Here is a 22,626-nt window from a genome sequence, read left to right as displayed (position 1 = left end):
CTTTATCCTGAAGTGGATTTTAGGGCTGGGAGCATCCCGAGGGATCCATGGATCAGGTCAGAGCCAGGAGGCAGAGTGTGGGTGAGCTCTTTATTGAGGAGGAAGGCTCCAGCATGGGTGGCTGCACATCCAAGGAGCTCCAAGCACAGGGAGAGGCTCCTCCGGCCGCCCCGGCAAGGCAGAGCCCTGTATCCCCCCCCGGGAGGGACACGGCCCCTCTGGCCACTCTGTGCCACCGAGGAGGGGCTGCTTGTCACAGCGGCCACCGACTGTCACCCGAGAGGAGGAGGAGGAGGAGGGTGCTGGGAGGGCAGCAGGGAGCGCAGTGGGTGGGCTCCACTCCTCCAGGGACACGTGGGATGTCCTCAGGGATCGGGGCTGGGCCAGGGTCTCTCCCGTGGATCATCCGGGCAGGGGGGCAGGAGGGGGAAAGGCCACCTGTGACAGGGAGGAGGGTGAGGTGACACTCAGGAAGGGGACATGACTCCCAGTGCCATCCCCATCCCTCCCCAGCGTGGCACTCAGGGTGACTCCAACCCTGGCGAGGCCTGAACCCATTCCCTGGGACTGGGGGGCGCCAGGGACCCCCTGTGCCACCCCCAGCCCTGTCCCTGTCACCTGGAGGGCAGCGGGTGGGGGGCTCAGGCGAAGATGCTCCCAATGCTGGATGCCAGGATGATGGCAAGGATGATGCAGCACAACATGATCATGATCTTCTTCTGCTCGGGGAGACAGGGAATGTGAGGCAGGGACACGGCTGGGGAGGGGACAGGGACAGGGAATGGGCTGGGCAGGAGGACGGTATAAGGATGGAGCTGGGGAGGGGAGCAAGGAATGGGGAGGGGGACAACAAGGATATGGGCTGGGCAGTGGGGAGAAAGGATAGAGATAGGGCAAGGGACAAGGACAGGGGCTGGGGAGGGTGCAGGGAAGGTGGCAGGGCAGGTGTGAGCTGGTTCTGTGTGGCACAGGGAGGTGACAGTGCCAGCGTGCCCTGGGGCGGGTGACCAAACACCGTGACTTACCCAAAAACTTGGTGGGGGGGGACAGTGTGGACAGGGCCCGGGAGCTGGGGGTGTCCCCAGCCCCGCGCTTCCTCCTCGTGTCCTACAGCACCGGGAAACGGGGCCGGTGCAGCCCCCAGATCCCCGGGCACCGGGAGCCGAGCCGGAGCTGTGCCGGCGGCTTTGGGCGCTCCCGGAGCCAGAACGGAGAGGAGGCGCAGGGCGGGATCGGCGGGATTTTATTACAGCGGGAGTTAAATATCCATGATCAACACATCCTCCCGCCCGGGCATCAAAGCCAAGAGGGGGCGGGGACAGCTCCGTCTGTCACAGCGCGGGGACAACAAGCACGCTTGTGCCACCAAACCCCGTGTCCTGTCCCTATTCCCGCCCTCGTTCCACCGGGATGCCCGCGCGGGTGAGCGTCCGGCCCTTGGATTTGTGTCCTTGTCACCCCTCGCAGCGTCCCCACGGACGGAATCCTGTCCCCTTCCGTGGGGACATGAGGGGCAGATCCCAGGGATTGGCAGGACGGGCGGGAAAGGCGGCGGTGTTGGAGCCGGCGGCAGGAACCGGGACATGGAGGGCTGGGAGCAGCAGGTCCGGGAGGAGCAGGGAGAGGAGGGGTCCAGGATCAGAGCCGGGGAGGATCCCGCCGGGAGGTGACATCGCTGGGATGTTCGGGAGCGTCTGGAGGAGGGAAAGGGGAGCTGGAGGAAAGGGGACGGGGACTGCAGCAGGAAGGGGGGAGCGGGGATGGCAGAGATGGATGCAGGGAAGAGACAAAATCCAGAGCCTGGAGTAACACGGACCCCCAAAGAACACAGACCCTCAAGCACTGCAGACCCCCAAAAATGCAGATCCCAAACAGCACAGAGCCCAGAGCACCAGAGACCCCAGACACTGCAGACCCTCACAGAACACCCCCAGCACCGCAGACCCGAGATCACCAAAGCCAGAAGGCAGCACCCCCAGCCCCAAATCCCAAAGCACTGGAGCCCCCAAAGCAGGAGATGGCACTGGGATCCCCCAGGGCTCTGTGTCCCTGCAGTGGGGGTCCCCTGCCCCCCAACACTTACAGACCCCCGCCCCAGGGGCTATTTCGTGTTCAGCCCCACCGAGAGTCCAATGATGAGGGCAACTGTCCCCAGCAAGAGCACGGCCACTGCCACCAAAGTCAGCAGCTTCTGGGGGAACAGGGGCGAGTTGGGGGTGGTGACACCTGTCCCGTGTGGGGGGATACGGGGGCTCCGAGGTGCTGCAGAGCCCTGGAGATGGGGCAGGAGGGGCTGAGTCCTCACCAGTTCATCACACCTGAGGGTGGGAGGGGGCTGGGGGGGGGCAGTGGGACAGAGAGGGACAGAGCTGCCAACCTCCCATGGAGTCACTGGGGGCAGGTGGGAGTTGTTGGGGTCAGCTGGAGGATAGGAGGGGTTGCTGAGGGGGACAGGAGGTGACTGAGGGAAATAAAGGGATCTCAGGGCTGCTGGAGGATATGGGGAGGTGCTGGGAACACTGGGATGTGAAGGCACAATGAGGGTCAGAGGGGACATCACTGGGAGTACCTCTGGAATGCTGGGGGGTGCAGTGGGGACATTGGGGGCTATGCAGGGGACAAGGGGCTGTCGGTCTGTCTCACCCTCCTGGCCTCACTTTGGTACTTCACAGCCTTTTTGGTGTCAGCCACGGCCCGTTCCACGAATCCCACGGACTGGTCCATGTTGTTCTCTATGCGGTCGATCATGGCTCCCTACGGAGCACCCGGGGGACACAGAGAGAGGGGGGGACACTGAGAGCACCCCGGGGTGCTGGCACCCACCCACCTGGCACCGGATCGTCTCTGTGCTCTGCTCCAAGTGTTTGGCTCTGCATTATCCAGCAGCCCACCCTGGGGGAGAAGGGACAGGTGACACAGTGAAGACACGGTGACACAGCCCCACAGCACGTGGCAGGCCCACACACACAGGTACTCACCCATCCCTGGGGCACACAGCGGCTCCTCGCATGGCATGGGGGACAGAGAGGGGCTGAGAGAGGGGACAGCGCCACCACAGAGTGGGGGACACGCCTGTGTCCCCTCCAGGCCACCACGGGGTGGTGGGTGGCTCCATGGGAACACGTGCAGTGGTCACACCCCAGCCCATATTGCTCCATGCCTGGACCCCCCTGTGCAGGTCCCTGGGCCACTCCATGGTCCCATGCAGGTCCCTGTGACCCCACACTCAGGTCCCTGCTTGTCCCTGGTTACCCTGTGCACAGGTCCCTGCTCGTCCCTGTGACCTTGTGCCCAAATCCCTCATGGCTCACATCCATGTCCCCATACACAATGGGGTCATCCCTGTGACCCCATACCCAGGTTCCTCCTTGTCCCTATGCTCAGGTCCCTGTTCACACTGCCCACAGGCCCCTGCTCATCCCTATGACCCCATGGCCAGGTCCCTGCCTGTCCCTGTGACCCCACGGCCAGGTCCCTGCGTGTCCCCGTATCCCCATGGCTAGGTCCCTGCCTGTCCCTGTGACCCCATGCCCAGGTCTCCGCTTGTCCCCATGTCCCCACAGCCGGGTCCCTGCGTGTCCCTGTGTCCCCATGGCCAGGATCCTGCATGTCCCCATACCTGGTTCTCCACCAGCATGGCAATGTCCACGAACATGTCGTGGAGCTCCTTGATGCTGCTCTCCAGGCGCACGATGTCCTTGTGCCGCCCCTCGATCTCGCTCAGCGCCTGCTTCGAGATCTGCGAGTCCATGATCTATGGGGACAGGGACAGGGACACGTCAGCAGGGAGGCCTGGCCCTGGGACACACCCCCGTGTTCCCCCGTGTCCCCCACGTCAGGGCTCACCCCCGAGGTGAAGATGGAGGGGTTGCCACTCTCCAGCATCTCCTCCAGCTCCTCATCCGTCGTGTTCTTGCCGGCTGTGGGCACGTGGGGAGAGGTGGGAACAAGCCCCGCCCAGTCGGGATAAGGGGCGGGGTCTGTATGGTCTGGCTCCTCCCACTTGACTAAACTTGGTCAAATGGGAGAGGCCTGTGAGAGTTGGCTCCTCCCACTTCATGGAGGAGGTGGGGTTTGATGCCGGGGCTCTGGGTCACGCACTGATTTCCAGCTGGCGCTGGATCCGGCCCTTGCTCCGCTCCCGGAAATCCACCTGCGCCTCGTTGTACTTGGTCATGACATCCACGAACTTGCGGGACAGGACCGAATGCTGGGGACAGGGACAGGGGTGTGAGGATGGGGACAGGGACATCCAGGGCATGGTGGGACCCTGGGGGACTGGACCTGGTCCTGGGGACAGGGACATGGAACATCCCAGGCATGGCATATCCCCATGGGCCACTCTCACAGGGGACAGGAGTGACGACAGAGATGTGACACTGCCCAGGGGACAAGATGAGGGGCTGGGGGTAGGGATGGGAAATCACATCAGTGACACTCTGGGCATGGCGTGTTCCTGGTCCCAGGATGGACAGGACAACATGATGGGAGTGGGGACAGTGGCATGAGACCCAGGGGACCTGGGATGTGGCATGTCCCAGCACAGGGCAACAGGACAGAGGGTTGGGGACAGGGCAGAGGGACACTAATCCTGGGATCACAGAGTGCTGTTGGGGACCCCTGGATATGCCACATCCCCAGCTCGTGGGGGGCAGGGTGGGACCTGGGGACACTGGCCTGAGCTCACCTGGGACTTGCGTATCCGGAGGTCGGCGGAGGATCGTGCCTCGTCCTGCTCGATGTTCCTCTCCATGCCTAGAGAGAGACAGACCTCAACCTGCCAGGAACCTTTCCCACTGCCAGCCCCCATGGTCCCAGAGTGCCAGGGGGACAGGGACACCCATGACACGGCGGTGGGGACAGGGCCACTCACTCTTCAGCTTGTTACGGACACTGTTGGCCATTTTCTTGATATCTGTTGTCAGCTGCTCCAGGTCATCTTTGGTCTCTGCGGGATCACAGGTGTGAGCCACCGTGGGAATGTCCCCAGGGAGGGTCCCTGTGACCAGGGGAGGCTGTGGGGACACTGTGACAGCACTCACTCTGCTCTGGGATGGGGGCTGAGAGGATGATGCTGTAGAGCTTCTTGGCTTCCTCCACGTTCTCTGAGATCTTGTCGATGTTCTGCCGGGTCTCCTCAATCTGGGCAGGCCCGGGAGGATTTTGGGGGGGTTAGGAGGCAGCCCTACACCCCCCAGCCCCACTCCCAGCCCTCCCTCACCTCCGAGAAGAACTCATCCATGAAGGCCGTGTTGTCCACGGCGATCTCCAGCTCCTCCTCATCGTCTGCATCCTGCTTCTGTTGGGATACAGTGCTCAGGGGGGACCCTGTGCCCTGCCAGCACCCCCAGACCCCCCCCCGGGGGTCACAGGGGCACAGGGGGAGCAGCCATGGGGATGTGGTGGCACAGGGGGGACATCTGCAGCGGGGGAGAGCAGGGGGGGCCAAGCCCAGCTCACATCTGGCCACACGTGGCTGGGAATTAAGGGATTGCTGGGCTCGGCCAGAGGGAGGGAACGGGGACAGCCATGGGATGGGGACAGGACAGGGTTTATGTCCCAAACCGTGGCCCCACGGCAGGTCTGGGGCAGCCCTGGGGGGCACGAAGGTGGCTGCTGCCCCTCACCCTGGTGTCATGCCCAGTCCCCCCTCCATGTGCTCCCAAATCCAGCCCTTCCCAAATCTCAACCTCAGCCCTTCTGCCTCCCTTCACCCCCTCAGCTCCACCAGTACCCCAGGGGTGCTGTTGGGGTGTCCTGGAGATGGGGACAGACCCCAGGCTGGGACCCCCCACCCCCCTCCTCCTGCTGCTGGAGTAAAAATAAAATTAATCCCTTCGCTCCCCCCCGAGGGCTTTATCTGATGGCTCCATAATCCCGCTAAATCCCTGCCAAGCCTCCCTGCCATGCCTAGGGGCCCGGCCGGGAGCTGGGGGCCTGCTGGGACCCCCACGGACCGAGGGGAGCAGGGGGAGCCCCCCAGGAGTGCCTGGGGGGAAGTGGGGCCCCAGGCAGAGCGGAAAAGGGAGAAGGAAGCGGCGCTGGTGGCAGGAACACGGGAACATGTGGGGTGCAGAGTGGGGAAGTGTGGGGTGCAGAGTGGGGTGTGGGCACCCCAAATCCACCGCCATCCCTGCGGGATGGACACCCCACACAGGCCAGGGGGTGCACCCCATGGTGTGGGGAGACAGGACTCGGCTGGGGGGGTCACGTCACCCCAAAACACCCACCGCGCCCCCAAACCTCACAGGGATGACCCCCCAGGCCCTCCCAGTTGATCCCCCGGTTGGAGGCAGACTCAGGGTGCCCCACCTGCCGTGGGGTCACCCTCATGACACCCCATGCACAGCAGGGTGGGGTCTCGGTGCCATCCCCCCCGTGGTGTCCCCACCCACCATGGATTGGGGTGTCCCTGAGACCCGAGCCCACCATGGGATAGGGCCTGAGCTCCCCCCATCCCCGTGACACCCCCAGCACCGTGGGGTGGCGTTTCGGTGACATCCACCCCGTGACGTCCCCATCCACACAGACTTTGGGGTCCCCTCTCCCCGTGATGCCTCTGCCCACCATGGGGTGGGGTCTCGGGGACCCCCATCCCAGTGTCACCCTTTTCCTGAGGGGTTCCCCTGGGGGTGTCCCCTGTCCCCTGCCCACGCCGGGGGTCCCTCACCGCCTTGAGCTGCTCCAGCCGGTCCTTCATGGTGCCCCCGGAGGCTGGGGGGGCGCGGGGGGTTCCCCGTCCTCGCCCAGCGCAGGGATGGGCGATGTCACCCTCGGTCCTCGCCGCTCGGCCAGGCCTCCTACATCCAGGCGAGGTGGCGGGTGGCCCTGTCCCCTGTGCCTGTCGCCAAGCCCGGGGCTGTCCCTGCGCTAATCCCCAGTGACGGGCACAGGGAAGGCGCCGAGGGGAGGGACGAGCTGGAGCCGCCCCTTCACCTGGGACACGCGGGGACACCGGACCCGCCGCAGGCGGCGGCTGGGGGTGGCCCCCGGGCCCCCCGGGAGGTGACAGAGGTGGGCTAGGGTGTGGGTTTGGAGGCCATGAGGAAGCTAGTCCCCCTCGGGGGTCACACGGTGAGGACGTGTCACCCCCTGCCACGTGTGGCTGCAGCGGGAGCACGGCTGGGGACAGGGAGCACGGCTGGGGACACGGCTGGGGACACGGCTGTGGGTGTGGGTCACAGCTGGAGACACGGCAGTGGGTGTGGGTCACAGCTGGGGACATGGCTGGGTTCGGGGAACACGGCTCGGGGGAACGAGGCTGTGGATAGGAGTCACATCTGGGGACACAGCTGTGGATTCGGGACGCGGCTGGGGGACACGGCTGGGCATGAGCAGGCACGGGGGACAGCTTGAGGACACGGCTTCAGTTAGGGGACACAACTGAGCGTCGTGACTGGGGAAAGGGGTCCCAGCCTGGGGAGGCACGGCTGGGGACAGGGGACACGGGTGGGGGACATGGCTGTGGATGGGACACGGCTGAGGACAGGGCTGGGCGGGCACTGCTGCGGCTGTGAATGGGGTGACACTGGCTCTGGGGGTGACACTGGGGGTCACGGCTGCGGGCGGGGTCATACGGGTGTCACCGCTGTGCACGGGAGAAAAAGGGACACTGCCCCTTTAAAACACACAGGAGAAGGGGGCGTGGTCTATAGTGAGCGTGGTCCGACTTGGCCCCGCCCCACGCGCACCGGGCGGGTGGGACGCGGGGCGGTGGCGGCGATAACGTCATGCGGCTGCGCCCGCGGCGGCGCATGCGCGGCGGGGCCCGGGGCCTGGTCGGGCGGCGCGGAGCCTGCGGGCGGGGGGCGCCGGCGCCGCCATGTTCCGGTACCCGGTGAGCGGGGAGGGGCTGGGGGGGGGCCGGGGCGGGCGGGGCCCCGCGGGGCCTGCGGTAGAACCCTGCTGGGACGGCACCGGGGCGGTGTAACGGGGTGGGGGGGGTATAACGGGCTGGGGCGGGGGAAGTAAAATGAGTTGGGGAGGGCGGCTGCAGAGGGGGTCTGAGGGGCTGGGAGGGGGCTCCAGGGTGGCAGAAGGAGTCTGGGGGACACTGGGGACCTGGAACGGACTGGGGGAGCCTATAACGGGAGGGGTCACTCTCTAGGTGTGGAGGGTCATTGGGGAGATGTAATGGCTTGGGGGAGTCACTGCATAGGAATAATGGGTTGGGGGGATTCCCAGGGGTGGATAATGGAGCTGGGGGGGATATCGCTGGTGGGGGGTTGTATTGTATAGGTATAATGGGCTGGGAGAGCGTCAGGGAGGTCCAGTGGGGCTGACCCTGTTCCTGGCTGTCCCAGTCCCTGGAGGACTGCCCGCTGGACGAGGATGAAGATGCCTTCCAGGCCCTGGGGGAGGAGGATGAAGACATCGACCAGTTCAACGATGACACCTTCGGGGCCGGTGCCGTCGGTGAGACCCTGCGTGTCACCCCCAGAGCTTCCTGACCCACAGGTGCCCCCGGCCCACGCCACTCACCCTGTGCCCCCTCGCAGATGATGACTGGCAGGAGGCCCACGAGCGGCTGGCGGAGCTGGAGGACAAGGCCAGCTCGAGCCGGGAGCCGGATGGTCCCGTTGGGAATGACGGGGACGTCCTGGGCGATCCCGAGGACGCGCTGGCCGAGCGGCTGACGCGCCTCGTCATTGACAGCGAGCTGGAGGACCCGGCCATCATGCAGGCTGTGCACACCAGGGATCCCCCGCAGGTGGGAGCAGGCTGGGGGATCCACGGGGATGTGGGGATGGATCCCATGGCACTGTCCTGACTCTCCCTGTGCTCTGCAGCAGCCTGGAGGGCTGAATTCCAGCATCTGGGACAGCTCAGCCATGCTGCGGCGCATCCGGGGGCCGCTCCTCGCTCAGGTAGGGTGCTGGGGGGCAGGGGTCTCTTCCCTGCTGATCCCAAATGCCTGTGGGAGCCTGCTGGGTGGGATAGACTGGTCCTGGGATAGTGGAGTGTCCTGCTTCCCTCCTGTGTGTCTGTGACTTGTGGGGGACCCTCATAGCTGTCACCGCTCAGACCCTGGAGGGGTGGGATGATGGAGTTCTGCTGTTCTGGGATGTCTGGTGATGTCTGAGGGATTTCAGGGCTCCTAGCCGGATTTGGGAATGTTGATGCCTGGAGGCAGAGGATTTTTGTGTTGTTGTGGTTTTATTAAGAGTCAGGCTTTGAAGTGCTGCGTGTCCAACCCTCTGCTGGCTCTGCCGGGCTGGGAGGTGACCCAGAATTCCCGCCCCACGCCCTGTTATCCCAAACGGGACGCTCTCAGCAGTCTGGGTGCTCTGGGAATGCCCAGCCTCACGTGGAGATCCCAGGGAAGCTCAGTGGGAGGTGGAGAGCTGGCAGGAGGAAGGGGGGACACTGACCCTTGTCCGTGTCCCAGCCTGTGGCTCCAGGGGGGTGTCCCTCCCGTTCTCCTGCAGGAGATGCCGTCGGTGTCCGTGCTGGATTATGCCCTGCCCCAGAGGCCTCCGCAGGCTCGGGATGAGGAGCGGGATCCCTCGGAGCGGGCGCTGCCCCGGCGCTCCTCCTCCCCCATCATCGGGAGCCCCCCAGTCCGGGCCATTCCCATTGGCACCCCCCCCAAACAGGCTGCCATCCCAAACTTCAACCAGCAGGTATCTCCTCGCTTCCCAGCTTTCCACTGCTCCTAAGGGTGCAAGCTGCTTCCCAAGGGGAGTGACTGTGCCACTTGTCTCCCCCCAGATCCTGTGTCCCAAACCTGTCCACATCCGAGCTACCATGCAGCAGCGTTATCCCGCTCCCTATGGAGAGAGGATGTCCCCCAACCAGCTCTGCAATGTTCCGGTATCCAGCTTTCCCTCCTCCATCTTTTTGGGGATTGATGACCAGTCCTCCCAAAACCTCCCTGTAGTCCTGTGGCTGGTCCCCACCCCATGGAGCTTGGCCATCCTGGGGTTTGTCCCATCTGCCAATCATGGTCTGTGACTGGGGTCCCTTTTCCCAACTCTTTCCCCAGAATTCCTCCCTCCTGGGCCACCCGTTCCCCCACAGCGTCTCTCCCGTCCTCACACACCTGCAGAGAGCCCAGCTGCTCGGAGGAGCCCAGGTAAAGCTCCTTCCTGTGCTTTATCCCACCTTTCTCTCTGTGTGGCTCCAGGACCTGGCACTCCATGGCTCTTACTGGCCATCCCAGATCCTTTTCCCGCCTGGCTGACTCCAGGTGTCCTCTCTGCCCCCGCAGGCCGGCCGAATGTCCCCCAGCCAGTTTGCCCGTGTGTCGGGGCTGGTGGGGAGCCCGCTGCCCTCGGTGAACCCCAAGCTGCTCCAGGGCAGAGTTGGGCAGATGATGTCCCCGGCCGGAGGGTTCCGTGCCTTTTTCGGGGCTCCCCCGGCCCCGCCCCCCTCGCAGCTGCCGCACCCTCCGGGCCCCGGATCCCACCTGCAGAACCTGAGGTCGGTGCTATCCCTGTCCCAGCGTCCCAGCCGCTCCCTGCCTCCCTCCCTGACCGTTCCCGCCCTCCCCAGGCCGCAGCCCCAGATGTTCCGGCCAGACACGACCCACCTGCACCCGCAGCACCGCCGGCTCCTGCACCAGCGGCAGCAGCAGAACCGCAAGTGAGTGCGGGGCCGGGGCCGCGCGGCACGGGGACGTGTCCTGCTTCCGGGGTCACCTGTCCCCCCTCTCTGTCCCTTCCTGTAGCTCCGGTGTGCTCACGGGTGCCCTTCTTCTCCTGCCAGCCAGCACCGGAGCCTCAACGGCTCTGGGGGGGACCGAGGGGGCCACCGGAGCAGCCATCAGGAGCAGATCCGTAAGGATCCCTACGCCAACCTCATGCTGCAGCGGGAAAAGGACTGGGTGTCCAAGATCCAGATGATGCAGCTGCAGAGCACTGACCCCTACCTGGATGATTATTATTATCAGGTACTCGGAGCAGCATCTTCCCCCTGGCCATTGGATATTGGGTGGGAAGGGGATGTCAATCCAGGGAGAAGGGTAGTGGGTTGTCTTCCTCCCTGGAAGAGGAAGGCAAAGGGACAGGGTGGGATCAGCGTCCCTGGGAACAGCTGACTCCTTTTTGGGTGAGATTTCCAGGAGTGAGATGTTGGGGTACACTGGTTTCATAGGTCTGGGATAACAGAAGAGCAGCTCCTCTACATCAGAAGTGTGACAGAGCCAGGATAAAACCCCTGGAATGAGACAAGGGAGATGCTAAACTCAAGAGAGATCCTTGTCAGGGAAAGGCTGACTTTGGTCTGACTGGGAATGGTGGTGATGAGCCCTGTGGGAATCCAAGCAATGTAGTGGAGAAGGTGGATAGGGAAGGATTGCTCCTGCTTTTTTCCAGTTTGGGAATAAGGAATGTCAGACAGTGCTGGGAAAGGCCAGACTTGGAGCAGATGGAGCAAGGTGGACTGTTTGAGGATCCCCAGGGAGAGAGGGAAATGTCTGGGATGGACATTGGGAGACTGAATGGGGTGGGAGAGCTATGGCTCCTCTCCTGAGCTGGCAGAGTTTTTTTTGGGATCTATGGGTGAGCTGGTCCCAGTAGAGAAGAGGAACTGGTGCAGGATGTGAGTCAGCAAAGCTCTGCCGTTACAAAATGGGGTGGATGGGGTGGGGAGGTCCCGGCATGGTGCCAATGGATCAAGGCAGGCTAACTGGGATGTGCTGGGAAGGACTGGGAACCGCACACGGAGAATGGATTTGTCATTGTCCTGAGAGAGGGCCGAGGAGGAGCCTCAACCTCTGTCATCCTGAGGGATGGGAGAGGAGGATGGTCTCAGCTGTGGCTTAAATGATGATGTTGAGAAGATGATGGAGCTAAGGACAGGAAGATTTCCAATGGCTTTTTGGGAGAAGGCACTCAACATTTCCTCTCCCTGCCTCAGAATTACTTCCAGAAGCTGGAGAAGTTGGCAGCAGCCGAGGAAGTGCACGGTGACGGTCCCAAGAAGGAGCGCACTAAACTCATCACCCCTCAGGTGGCCAAGCTGGAGCACACCTACAAGCCAGGTAAAGCCCTCCAGCTGCCCCAGGGCTCCTTTTATCCAGGAATTGAGGGGACTCATCCCTCGGCTTCCCTGCTCCCTCCTTCCTGCAGTGCAGTTTGAGGGCTCGCTGGGAAAGCTCACCGTCTCCAGTGTCAACAACCCCCGGAAGATGATTGACGCCGTGGTGACGTCCCGCAGCGAGGATGATGTGAGTTCCTCCTGGCCTTCCTCCCTTCCAACAGCCCTGTGGCTGCTTCCCACAGCCCTGATTCCCTCTTCCCTCCCCGGCAGGAGACGAAGGAGAAGCAGGTTCGGGATAAGAGGCGACAGACTCTCGTCACCATTGAGAAGGTGAGTTTAAGGGGGATCATCCCGACCCTCAGAGGTCCATGGTGGGATAAAAAGTGTGCCAGCCCCACCATTCCATTCCATGGTTCTCTGAGTGATCCATGCTTCCTGCAGACGTACAGCCTCCTCCTGGACGTGGAGGACTACGAGCGCCGCTACCTCCTGAGCCTGGAAGGGGAGCGGCCAGCCCTGATGGGAGAGAGGAAGCAGAAGATATGTGACATGTATGACAATCTGAGGGGGAAGGCACCTGGGCAGGACAGGTGAGCGGGATTTGGGAGCTCCAACACTCTGGGACCACTGAAACCAGTTTTCCATGGATCTGTTTGGCTCTTGCAGGGGGCTGAAGTAACCTTTTTTTAGCCATTTTACCTTCACTGTGGTTACAAAGTTACGACTTCCATCCTCTCCCTCTGGCAGAGTTGAGGATTAGGGATGTCTTTCCCATGTAGTTTTTCCCACCTCAGGGATGTTTTTTCAGGCACACCATGTGTGTTTTCCACCTGGTGCTGGGGCAGATCCAGCCATGGGATAACCCTGGGATGCTCCCAGGTGAGGGTTGACACCTTCCTCCCTCCCTACTCAGGCCGAGTGATGACCACTTCATGCAGATCATGTGCATCCGGAAAGGAAAGCGCCTGGTGGCCCGGATCCTGCCCTTCCTGGCTCCAGAGCAAGCGGCCGATGTGCTCATGGCCACGGCCAGGAACCTGCCCTTCCTCATCAAGAAGGATGCTCAGGATGAGGTGAGCTTCCAGAGGCTGGGAGGGTCTTCAGGGTGGCAGTTCCTGCCTTTGCTGGGAGGCAGGAAAGGTGCCAGAGGTTTGGAGGGGCTGTGTGGGAGAAGCTGTTTGCAATTCCAACCAGGCACAGGGAAAGGTGAGGAGCTCCCAACTGTGTTCCTTTCTCCACAGGTGCTTCCCTGCCTCTTGAGGCCCTTTTCCCATGTCCTCTACCACCTTCCCTTGGGAACAGTCACCAGCCTTGTGCAGCAGCTCACGAACCTACCTCAGAGCGCCGCCGCTCCCACCAACCTGCACCTCACTGCTGTGCTCCAAAACAAGGTGCTCCTCATTCCCACCCCTTCCCAGCCTTGGGAATTGCTCCAGCAGCCTCTCAGCACTGTTCCCCTCGCTAATTAACAAGGGTGTCTGGCACATTAATTAACAGTCTTCAGCCTGGCAGCAGCTTCTGGGTCTGTCCCACTGTGCTCCATGCTCCAGTCCTGGAATTTAGGAATTTGCTCCAGTAAATCCCTCCTGGGCTGGGAGTGGTCTGTGGCCTTTTCTTCCTCCTCCTGCAAAGGCAGCCAGGGATCTTCCTGCTCATGCCAGCATTCCAGGAGGGTTGGGAAGTGTTGGGGATTCTCCAGCTCTCTCAATGAATGCTTGGAGGTGACTGATCCCCTCCCTGTCCCCACAGTTTGGTCTGTCCCTGCTGTACCTGGTCCTGAGCCGAGGGGAGGAATTGCAGAGCTCGGACACGAACACAGAGCTGATGCAGGACAACCAATGGTAACTCCCTGTCCTGGGCTGGGATGTTCCTGCCTGGACTGTCACCACATTCCCAGCCCTTTGGGGTGGAAAAGGCAGCCTCCATGCTCCTGGAACCCCCACAGCTCTCAGTGCTCCCTCCTCCCTCCCGTTTTTCCGGCAGGACGGAGCTGATGCTGATGGCGACCCGGGAGCTGCTGCGGATCCCTCAGGGAGCCTTGGCAAAGCCCGTGTCCATCCCCTCCAACCTGATCTCCCTCTTCTCCCGCTACGTTGACCAGCAGAAGCTGAACCTGCTGGAGACGAAATTGCAGTGAGTGCCAGCCCTCTTTTCCCATGGCAATGTGGCCCTGTGCCACCAGGGGACTGGGAGAAAGGGGAAACCAGAGGTGGGGGTGCAGCTGGAGAAGGTTTGGAGTGGGGAAAAGCAGCTTGGGGAGAGGGGAATTGCTGCCTCCCTCTGATCTCAGCACTGATGTTCCCTGGTTCCAGCTTAGTGCAGGGGATCCGGTAGATCTCCGTGGCTCCTCGCCACCACTGGAATGTTCCAGAGGAAGGAAGGAAGGAAGGAAGAATGGATGGATGGAGGGCACACGGTTCACCCCACACCTCCCCCGACGCCCGGCCTGGCACATGGGGCGCATCTGCCCCCCCAATCCCTGGATCAGCAGGAAGAGGGGGATGTTTGGCTGCTCCCCCCTTTCCCACAAAGTGCTGCCTTTCCCTGCTGCTCCCAATTTCCCCACGACTCCCTCTGCACCCCAGAATCTGCTGCTTCCCCCCCAAACACACACACACACACACACACACTACTGAGGATCCCGGGGAGCAGGGAGCCCCTCGCTCCACATCCATGGCCAGGGGTTCTCTGCTCGTTCCCTGCTCCTTCTCCAGCCCTTTCCACAAGCACTGAGCTCTGCTTCCTGCCCTTCCCCACACTTCACACACTTGTTTCGCACACTTGCCTCGTCTTCCCAAAATTCGGCTCCTTCCCTCTCCCCGGGATCAGCCCAGCAGCTCCGGGGCGAGGGGCACAGCCGGGTCTCTGTCCCCTCCGGATCAGATCCGGGTGGCTTCAGCTGTGCTGCTCCTCGGGAAGGTGGTGGTGGTGGTTGGGGGATAAATTTACTTTTTTTTTTTTTTTTTTTTTTTTTTTTTTTTTTTTTTTTTTTTTTTTTTTTGCTTTTAAAAAGAAAAAAAAAAAAACCAAGAGATTTGCACATCTAGGGATTTTACACCCCGGAATTCTTCCTGGCATTAACCAGCCCCTTCTTCTGCTCCCAGCCCTTTCCCTGTCCTTTTTCTCTGACAGAACAAGTGGAGAGTTCATTTATTATTTTTATTTTATTTTATTGCTTTTTTTCCTGCTTTTTTTTTTTCTGGTTTTTTTTTTTTTTTTTTGCTTTTTTCCCCTCTTTTTTGCTTTCTTTCTTAATTTCATTTGCTTGCAGTAATTTTTTTTGTTTGGTTTTTTTCCCTTCCCCGTCCCTCCCAGTTTTTGGTTCTGGTTAATGAGAATAAAGTTTCTAAATTTACATTTTTATAGGGTATTGTAAATAAAGATGAATTGTATACGGCTGCCAGCCTGGCCTCTCCTTCTCTGGCCCGTGCCACTCCCTGCGCGACCCGGCCGTGTCCCCGCTCTGTCCTCTGGGGGGGTCTCGAACCCTCGATCCCCGGGAGTTCCTCCGTGGGCAGCGGGCAGGGGCGTGGTTACACCTCAGCCAATGGCAGCGTGCCTGGTGCGAAGCCCCGCCCCTCCGCCAATCACTGGCGGGTGACTCACCGCTAGGCGTCAGCACGCGCGGCGCGCAGCTCTCACCGTCCATTGGCTTCCTTCTTGATTGATAGCCGAGGAGTCCGCTCTCGAGCAATCGCAACGCGTGAACCGCCCCGCCGGCGCTCGGGCCGCCAATGGGGGGCGGACGTGGGCGGGGCGAGTGACGGCAACGCGGCGGGGCGGTGGCGGCGGCGGCGGCGATGGCGGAGCTGCGTGCGGCGGGCGCGGGGCCCGGCCCGGCCGCGCCCCCCGGGCCCGCGGCGCTGCCCACGGCCCCCGGCGCGCCCCCGGCCCTGCCCTCACCGGCGGCGAACGTCGGGGCGGCGCCCGCACCGACGGCGGCGCCGGCGGCACCGACAACGTCGGCGGGCGGCGGAGCCGGCGCGGGCGGCGGCGGGGCCGGTCCCGGCTCGGCCCGTGAGGGTTGGCTCTTCAAATGGACCAACTACATCAAGGGATACCAGCGCCGCTGGTTCGTGCTCAGCAATGGGCTGCTCAGCTACTACCGGTACGCACCGGGAGCCGCCCCGCCGCCCCCCGGGCCCCCCGTGACCTTGGCACCGGGCTGAGCCCCCGCGGCGGGAGGGAAGCGGGTGGGGGCCTCCCGCACCGAGCGGGGCAGCGCTCGGTGCCCCGCTGCCAGCTGGGAAGGAGGGCGGCTGTCACCTCCCTGTCCCCGCGGCTGTCACCTCCGTGTCACGGGGGATGTCACCTCCCGGTCACCGGGGCTGCTCTTGCCGGAGCAGGGGGTTGTTAGCCCTCTCCCCGCCGCCCCACTGTGCCACCAGGAAAGGGGGGCGGTTGTCACATCCCGGTCCCCGTGGTTGTCACCTGTCTGTCCCCGGGATTGTCACATCCCTGTCCCCGTGGGTATTTGAGGGGTTGGGGGCGGGGGTCTGCAGCCCCTTAGCCTTCCGCAGCTCCCGGATCCCGTTGTCCCTCCCAGCGGCTCTTCCCGGTGGCCTCGTGTGTTGTCACCCGCGGGGACACCTGAGCCTGGCCGGGGGGGCCTTGTCGCTCCATTATTGATGGGGAACCGGAGCCTCGGGCAGCTGCCGGCTCCGGTTACACCGCCACCAACGGGGGGGCGCCGGGCCGGGGGTGTCCCGGCTGGATGTCACCTCTGTCACCCGGTGACGTGGAAGGGGAGTGCCAGCCTGGCGCGGCCTCGCTGGGACTTCACCCTCGTCCCAGCCCGTGCCAGGATCCAGGAAGCACCGGATCCCTGAGGCTCCAGGATCCCCGAGGCCACTCCTGGGAGCTGTGGATTTGTCCCCCCAAAGCGCCATCCCCAGGCTTGGCCCCACTCCGGCGCCAGCAAACCCTCCCTATTAATAGCCCTGGCTGCCGGGCTGGGAATGCCGAGCCCCCTGCACAGCCCCCCGCGGGCTCATCCCGGGGATCCCGGCCCTGTCCTTCCCTCAATACAGCCCCATCCCAGGGATCCCAGCCCTGTCCTTCCCTCAATGCAGCCTCGTCCCGGGGATCCCAGCCCTGTCCTTCCCTCAGCACAGCCTCATCCTGGGGATCCCAGCCCTGTCCTTCCCTCAGCACAGCCTCATTCCGGGGATCCCAGCCCTGTCCTTCCCTCCTGCAGCCTTATCCCAGGGATCCCAGCCCTGTCCTTCCCTCCTGCAGCCTTATCCCAGGGATCCCGGCCCTGTCCTTCCCTCATGCAGCCTCATCCCGGGGATCCCAGCCCTGTCCTTCCCTCAGCACAGCCTTATCCCGGGCATCCTGGCCCTGTCCTTCCCTCATGCAGCCTCGTCCCGGGGATCCCAGCCCTGTACTTCCCTCAGCACAGCCTCATCCCGGGGATCCCATCCCTGTCCTTCCCTCACTGCGGCCTCATCCCAGGGATCTCGGCCCTGTCCTTCCCTCACCATGGCCTCATCCCGGGGATCCCGACCCTGTCCTTCTCTGACTGTGTCCTTCCTGTGCAGATCCAAGGCGGAGATGGGCCACACGTGCCGTGGCACCATCAACTTGGCCACGGCCAACATCAGCGTGGAGGATTCCTGCAATTTCATCATCTCCAACGGCGGAGCCCAGACCTACCACCTCAAGGCCAGCTCCGAGGTGGAGCGGCAGCGCTGGGTCACCGCCCTCGAGCTCGCCAAGGCCAAGGCTGTCAAGATGCTGGAGGAGTCAGGTACGGAATTCCTGGATCCATGGCGGGGTCATGGTGCACTCAGGGTGAAATCCCAGTGCCTGACAGTGCCCAGGGCAGGATCAGTGTCCTCAGAGTGGTATCCCAGTGCCAGGTTCCCAGAGCCTCACAGGTGGCAAGAATCCCAGGGCAGGATCCCAGTGCTTGGAGGACTTGGGACAGGATATTAGTGTTCCACAGGATCCCAGCGTCCCCAGGGCAGAATCCCAGTGCCTCACAGGACCGGGGGCAGGATCCCAATGCCCAGAGAGGAGAATCTGGGTCCCACAGGGCACAGGATCCCAGTGACCCCAGGGCAAGATCACAGGGCAGCATCAATGTCCTTAGGGCAGCCTTTGAGTTCCTCACAAACCCAGTGCCCCTAGGGCAGGATCCCAGTGCCCCACAGGACCTAGGGCAGGATCCCAGTGCCCTGGGCAGCATCCCAGCATCTCCAGCAAGACGATTTGGAAGGGGATGGCCGTTTCCATGCATATGTGACCCAAACAGCCTGGCATGCAGAGAGGTGGACCATCAGCCCTCAGGGGGTTGGGGATCCCCCTGTGCCCTTCCTGGCAGCCCCACCACCAGCTCCTGGTGTGAAATGACAATCCCACATCCCTTCCCGCCTGCAGACGACTCCGGCGACGAGTCGGTGTCGCAGACGGACAAGACGGAGCTGCAGAACACCCTGCGGATTTTATCCAGCAAGGTGGAGGACCTGAGCACCTGCAACGACCTGATTGCCAAGCACGGCACGGCCCTGCAGCGCTCCCTCAGCGAGCTCGAGGCCCTGCGGCTCCCCCCAGAGAGCACGGACAAGATCAAGCAGGTCAACGAGCGGGCCACGCTCTTCCGCATCACCTCCAACGCCATGATCAATGTGAGTCCCCATCCTGAGGATCCGACAGTGGGAAAAGCCCCCACTTCCATGCTGAGCGCCGTTTCCCCACAGGCCTGCCGGGATTTCATGCTCCTGGCACAAACTCACGGGAAGAAGTGGCAGAAGTCACTGCAGCAGGAGCGGGATCAGCGGATCCGGCTGGAGGAGACGCTGGAGCAGCTGGCCAAGCAGCACAACCACCTGGAAAGGGCTTTCCGGGGGGCCACGGTGCTCCCCGCCAGCACGCCCGGCACTGCAGGCTCTGGCAAAGGTGGGGAGGGGGACAAGCGCTGTGCCCAAGTGTCCCCCAGATGCTTCCTGGGATTTTCCAAGCCAGGCTGAGCTTCTCTCGCTGTGCTGATCCCAAAGGATGTGTCTGTCCCAGCTCATCTGTGTAGCCAAGTGATTCTGGCATCCCCAACAGGGTCCAAACTGGCTCCTCTGAGCCTTATCCGACACCCCTCAGGGCTGGGGTAGGGATGATGGTGATGGGGGAGCCTTCAGCAGGAAACTGGGAATGATGTTCCTTCCTCACCAGCCGTGTCCCCTTTCCCAGATCTGTGCTGCCCTGCCAAAGGCGACCTGAGTGACGAGGACGATGACAACAACGAGTTCTTTGACGCCCCGGAGATCTTCCCCATGCCCGACGTCATGGGCCACAAGTGAGTTTTGGGGGAGAGGGGAGTCCCCTCACTGCTCTGCCCTGCTCGGGAATGTTCACCCCCTTTCCCCCCTTCCCAGGAGAACTGGGAGCAACATCAGCGGCACCAGCAGTGACATCAGCCTGGACGAGCAGGTGGGATGGGGTTTTATGGCTTTGGGGTGCCCAAATTCCCATGGAAGGGTTTTGTAGGGATATAGCAGCCTTTGCCTCCCCTCTCCCTAGTACAAGCACCAGGTTGAGGACACCAAGAAGGAAAAGAGAACCCGCATTCCCTACAAACCCAACTACAGCCTCAACCTCTGGAGCATCATGAAGAACTGCATTGGGAAGGAGCTGTCCAAGATTCCCATGCCAGTGAGCACAGATGCAGCCGGTGGGTGGGCACGGGGCACCTCAGAACCCCTTTTTTCTGACCCTTTCCCTCTTCCAGGTGAATTTCAACGAGCCGCTGTCCATGCTGCAGCGGCTGACGGAGGACCTGGAATACCACGAGCTGCTGGATCGGGCGGCGCGGTGCGAGAGTTCCCTGGAGCAGCTGTGCTACGTGGCTGCTTTCACCGTGTCCTCCTACTCCACCACCGTCTTCCGCACCAGCAAACCCTTCAACCCGCTCCTGGGGGAGACCTTTGAGCTGGATCGCCTGGAGGAGAACGGATACCGCTCCCTCTGCGAGCAGGTGTGGCCAGCTCCACTCTGCCAGCCTTTCCCGGGCTGTTGGGATGGCTGGCACTGAGCTGTCCCCAATCCCGTGTCCAGGTGAGCCACCACCCACCAGCTGCTGCCCACCACGCCGACTCCAAGAACGGCTGGACGCTGCGCCAGGAAATCAAAATCACCAGCAAATTCCGAGGGAAATACCTCTCCATCATGCCTCTGGGTGAGCACCCCAGGAGTATGTGGGATTTTCGGGACCACCCGAGGCTCCAGGTGTGGTTCCCAGCACGATCTCCCTCCCTCAGGTACCATCCACTGCGTCTTCCACTCCTCCGGCAACCACTACACGTGGAAAAAGGTGACAACCACCGTGCACAACATCATCGTGGGGAAGCTCTGGATAGACCAGGTGGGAAGTTGTGGATGGGAGGTGTAGGGAAGTGTGGATCCCTGGGGAATGGGGCATGGGTGGGTCTGACTGTCCTCTCCCCTCCACAGTCAGGTGAGATCGAGATCGTCAACCACAAGACAGGGGACAAGTGCATCCTCAAGTTTGTCCCTTACAGCTACTTCTCCCGGGATGTGGCGAGGAAGGTAGGGACACGGAGCCGTGGGACACACCGGGCTGCTCATGACTCCAGTGTGTCCTGATCCAGGCTGTCCCCTCTCCCACCAGGTGACCGGGGAGGTGATGGACCCCTCGGGAAAGGTGCATTTTGCCCTGCTGGGCACATGGGACGAGAAGATGGATTGCTACAAGGTCCAGCTGGGAACAGGAGAAAACGGAGCCGAGGCGCGGCCACGAGCCCATGAGGCTGAGGACAGCCGGGTGCTGCTGTGGAAGCGGAACCCGCTGCCGTGAGTGGGGAAAACGGGAATGAGGCATCCTCGGGAGCAGGGCTGCGGGGCTGGCGCTGAGCCCCGTTCCTTGCCGTGCCGTAGGAAGTACGCAGAGAACATGTACTACTTCTCGGAGCTGGCGCTGACCCTGAACGCGCCGGAAGGCGGGACGGCCCCCACGGACAGCCGGTGGCGCCCGGACCAGCGCCTCATGGAGAACGGGAGGTGGGACGAGGCCAACGCCGAGAAGCAGCGGCTGGAGGAGAAGCAGCGGCTCTCCCGCAAGCGCCGCGAGGCCGAGGCCGCCCGCGCCACCGAGGACGGTAAGGCATGGCTGTCAGACAGGGGTGTCCCCCCTGGGTGTCCCCCCCAGGCCCTCACCCCACTGTGTCCCCCCCCTTCCCCAGGGACACCCTACGATCCCTACAAACCACTGTGGTTCGAGCGGAAGAAGGACCCAGTGACGCAGGAGCTGGCACACGTCTACAAGGGGGGCTACTGGGAGAGCAAGGAGAAGCAGGACTGGAGCTTGTGCCCGGATATTTTCTGAGCCCGGAGAGGAGGAGGAGGAGGAGGAGCGGCGAGGGGGGAGGGATGAAGGCCAGGACCCCCCCTGTCCATCCGTCTGTCTTAACCGTGTGTCCCTGTGCCTCGCCGTGAGCGCCGGCCGGGCTTTGCCTTAGCCCACCCAAACTGACCTTGGGGAGCAGGAGCCAACACAGCCCCCCTCAAATCCGAGCTGGAGCAGGGGGGTCCATTCGTCCCACCCACCTCCTCAGCACCCTGGGGTGGGGGGCACGGCCGCCCCTGGGGTGGGGGGCCCCGGGGAAGGCACAGCGGGGCGAGCCCAAGGCTGGCCTTGGTCTCCCCCCCTCCCCTTTTATTCCCGTTCCCCTTCGCCCCCAGGAGTTCGGGTGCTTTTGGGGTCCGGGGGGGCCAGACTCCCCCCCAGCCTGTTCTATAGGTGTATATTATATATATGTAGAGAGCAATCGGGGTCCCCTTCTCCCCCACAGCCTCCAGTTTGGGGGGTCCCCGCCGTCCCCGGGGTGGCCCCCACGTTTGGGGACCCCCCATGAGGTGCCTTCCCTGTAGGTTTAGGGCAGGGGGAGGGCCTGGGTTTTGGGGGGGTCTCTCCAGGGTGCAGTGGGACCCCTGCACCCCCAGACACTACAGGGGTGGGGAGATGCGCCGTGGGGGGAGTCTCTGCACCCCCGAATCTGAAAATGGGGGCTTTTGATGCCTTTTTATTTTATTTTTTTTCTTTTTTTGGGTTGTTTTTTTTTTTTTTTTTTGTCTCCAGAAAAGAACTAAATTAAAATCTGTGAATGCCCCAGCCCTCTGCCTGCTCTGTGGGGTAGAGGGAGGGTCCAGCCCCTCCCTGCAACTGATTTTGGGGTCCCCTAGTCCTGTAGGGACCTGAGTGGCAGCACTCAAACAGGGACTTGAACCCCATTCATGGTTCAGAGTGAACCCTGTCCACTCCCCAGGTTCTGCTGCCCTGGTGGGGGAAATTGAGGGGTGTCCCCCTGTGTTCCCCACTGGATTTGGAGTGCTGGGGATACCCTGCGTGACTTTGGGGGGACTTTGGGGGATTTTGACCCCGGGGGTCGCCTGATCTGGGGGGTGGCATCCAAGGAAGGGAGGTCCTGAGTGGTCTTGGGACCCCCTGGCGGCACTTCCATGTGCGGGGATGTCCCCAGGGATCCTGGGGACTCCCTGCGAGTGACACAGGTGCCCCCATGCCCTTCCCGTCCCCATGGTACGGGGCCTCTGATTGGCCAGTTGATTTGAGTGACAGTTCCGAGAGGGCCGCGTTTCCCCGCCCACCTTGAATCGGAGTGTGCTGATTGG

General features: G+C 62.6%; 3 protein-coding genes across 6 annotated transcripts; 2 read left to right on the top strand and 1 right to left on the bottom strand.

Annotated features, from left to right (window-relative positions):
- Window positions 1–251: 251 nt before the first annotated feature.
- Window positions 252–7,436, bottom strand: LOC129121704 (syntaxin-3). Its single transcript, XM_054635125.2, has 11 exons — window positions 6,671–7,436; window positions 5,222–5,299; window positions 5,043–5,142; window positions 4,874–4,948; window positions 4,688–4,755; window positions 4,102–4,210; window positions 3,847–3,920; window positions 3,620–3,754; window positions 2,644–2,754; window positions 619–719; window positions 252–438 (listed from the first exon to the last, which is right to left on the bottom strand). Exons 1-10 carry the CDS (start codon window positions 7,223–7,225, stop codon window positions 642–644), a joined length of 1,383 nt encoding a protein of 460 aa, XP_054491100.2. The 5' UTR covers window positions 7,226–7,436; the 3' UTR covers window positions 252–438; window positions 619–641.
- Window positions 7,437–7,707: 271 nt separating this feature from the next.
- Window positions 7,708–15,385, top strand: PATL1 (PAT1 homolog 1, processing body mRNA decay factor). Of its 3 annotated transcripts, none has more exons than XM_054634612.2 (19): window positions 7,708–7,837; window positions 8,304–8,415; window positions 8,499–8,710; window positions 8,793–8,867; window positions 9,429–9,623; window positions 9,712–9,813; window positions 9,986–10,075; window positions 10,211–10,422; window positions 10,495–10,584; window positions 10,708–10,891; window positions 11,860–11,983; window positions 12,072–12,169; window positions 12,253–12,312; window positions 12,424–12,572; window positions 12,896–13,055; window positions 13,224–13,373; window positions 13,732–13,823; window positions 13,966–14,115; window positions 14,295–15,385. In XM_054634612.2, exons 1-19 carry the CDS (start codon window positions 7,823–7,825, stop codon window positions 14,314–14,316), a joined length of 2,292 nt encoding a protein of 763 aa, XP_054490587.1. In that variant the 5' UTR covers window positions 7,708–7,822; the 3' UTR covers window positions 14,317–15,385. The 3 variants fall into 3 exon arrangements, with proteins under 3 accessions (XP_054490587.1, XP_054490585.1, XP_077035784.1); XM_054634610.2 differs by having other exon boundaries at window positions 8,790–8,867; XM_077179669.1 differs by lacking the exon at window positions 14,295–15,385 and having other exon boundaries at window positions 8,790–8,867; window positions 13,966–14,119.
- A 394-nt stretch (window positions 15,386–15,779) lies between these two features.
- On the top strand, window positions 15,780–22,101 carry OSBP (oxysterol binding protein). 2 transcript variants are annotated; one of them, XM_077179668.1, is made up of 14 exons: window positions 15,783–16,090; window positions 17,526–17,734; window positions 18,367–18,614; window positions 18,687–18,885; window positions 19,171–19,276; window positions 19,356–19,410; window positions 19,501–19,632; window positions 19,709–19,954; window positions 20,035–20,155; window positions 20,238–20,341; window positions 20,431–20,526; window positions 20,609–20,790; window positions 20,875–21,095; window positions 21,180–22,098. In XM_077179668.1, the coding sequence occupies exons 1-14, from the start codon at window positions 15,783–15,785 to the stop codon at window positions 21,320–21,322; spliced, it is 2,370 nt and encodes a 789-aa protein (XP_077035783.1). In that variant the 3' UTR covers window positions 21,323–22,098. The 2 variants fall into 2 exon arrangements, with proteins under 2 accessions (XP_054490588.2, XP_077035783.1); XM_054634613.2 differs by having other exon boundaries at window positions 15,780–16,090; window positions 20,875–22,101.
- The last annotated feature ends 525 nt before the right edge of the window (window positions 22,102–22,626 follow it).

The sequence above is a fragment of the Agelaius phoeniceus genome, chromosome 6, assembly GCF_051311805.1.
Source record: "Agelaius phoeniceus isolate bAgePho1 chromosome 6, bAgePho1.hap1, whole genome shotgun sequence".
Taxonomy (NCBI): domain Eukaryota; kingdom Metazoa; phylum Chordata; class Aves; order Passeriformes; family Icteridae; genus Agelaius; species Agelaius phoeniceus.
This window is presented reverse-complemented; position numbering and strand designations above follow the sequence as displayed.

Coding starts and splice junctions, on each gene's coding strand:
- PATL1 (XM_054634610.2), top strand. Junction 12,313..12,423: donor CTCTCGTCACCATTGAGAAG/GTGAGTTTAAGG, acceptor TGCTTCCTGCAG/ACGTACAGCCTCCTCCTGGA. Junction 14,116..14,294: donor CTGCTGGAGACGAAATTGCA/GTGAGTGCCAGC, acceptor CCCTGGTTCCAG/CTTAGTGCAGGGGATCCGGT.
- LOC129121704 (XM_054635125.2), bottom strand. CDS start 7,225: ATGTCCCCAGCTGTGACCCACACCCACTGCCGTGTCTCCAGCTGTGAC. Junction 5,143..5,221: donor TGGATGAGTTCTTCTCGGAG/GTGAGGGAGGGC, acceptor GGGCCTGCCCAG/ATTGAGGAGACCCGGCAGAA. Junction 4,949..5,042: donor AGCCCCCATCCCAGAGCAGA/GTGAGTGCTGTC, acceptor GTGATCCCGCAG/AGACCAAAGATGACCTGGAG.
- OSBP (XM_054634613.2), top strand. CDS start 15,783: ATGGCGGAGCTGCGTGCGGCGGGCGCGGGGCCCGGCCCGGCCGCGCCC. Junction 17,735..18,366: donor CAAGATGCTGGAGGAGTCAG/GTACGGAATTCC, acceptor TCCCGCCTGCAG/ACGACTCCGGCGACGAGTCG. Junction 20,791..20,874: donor TGGAAGCGGAACCCGCTGCC/GTGAGTGGGGAA, acceptor GCCGTGCCGTAG/GAAGTACGCAGAGAACATGT.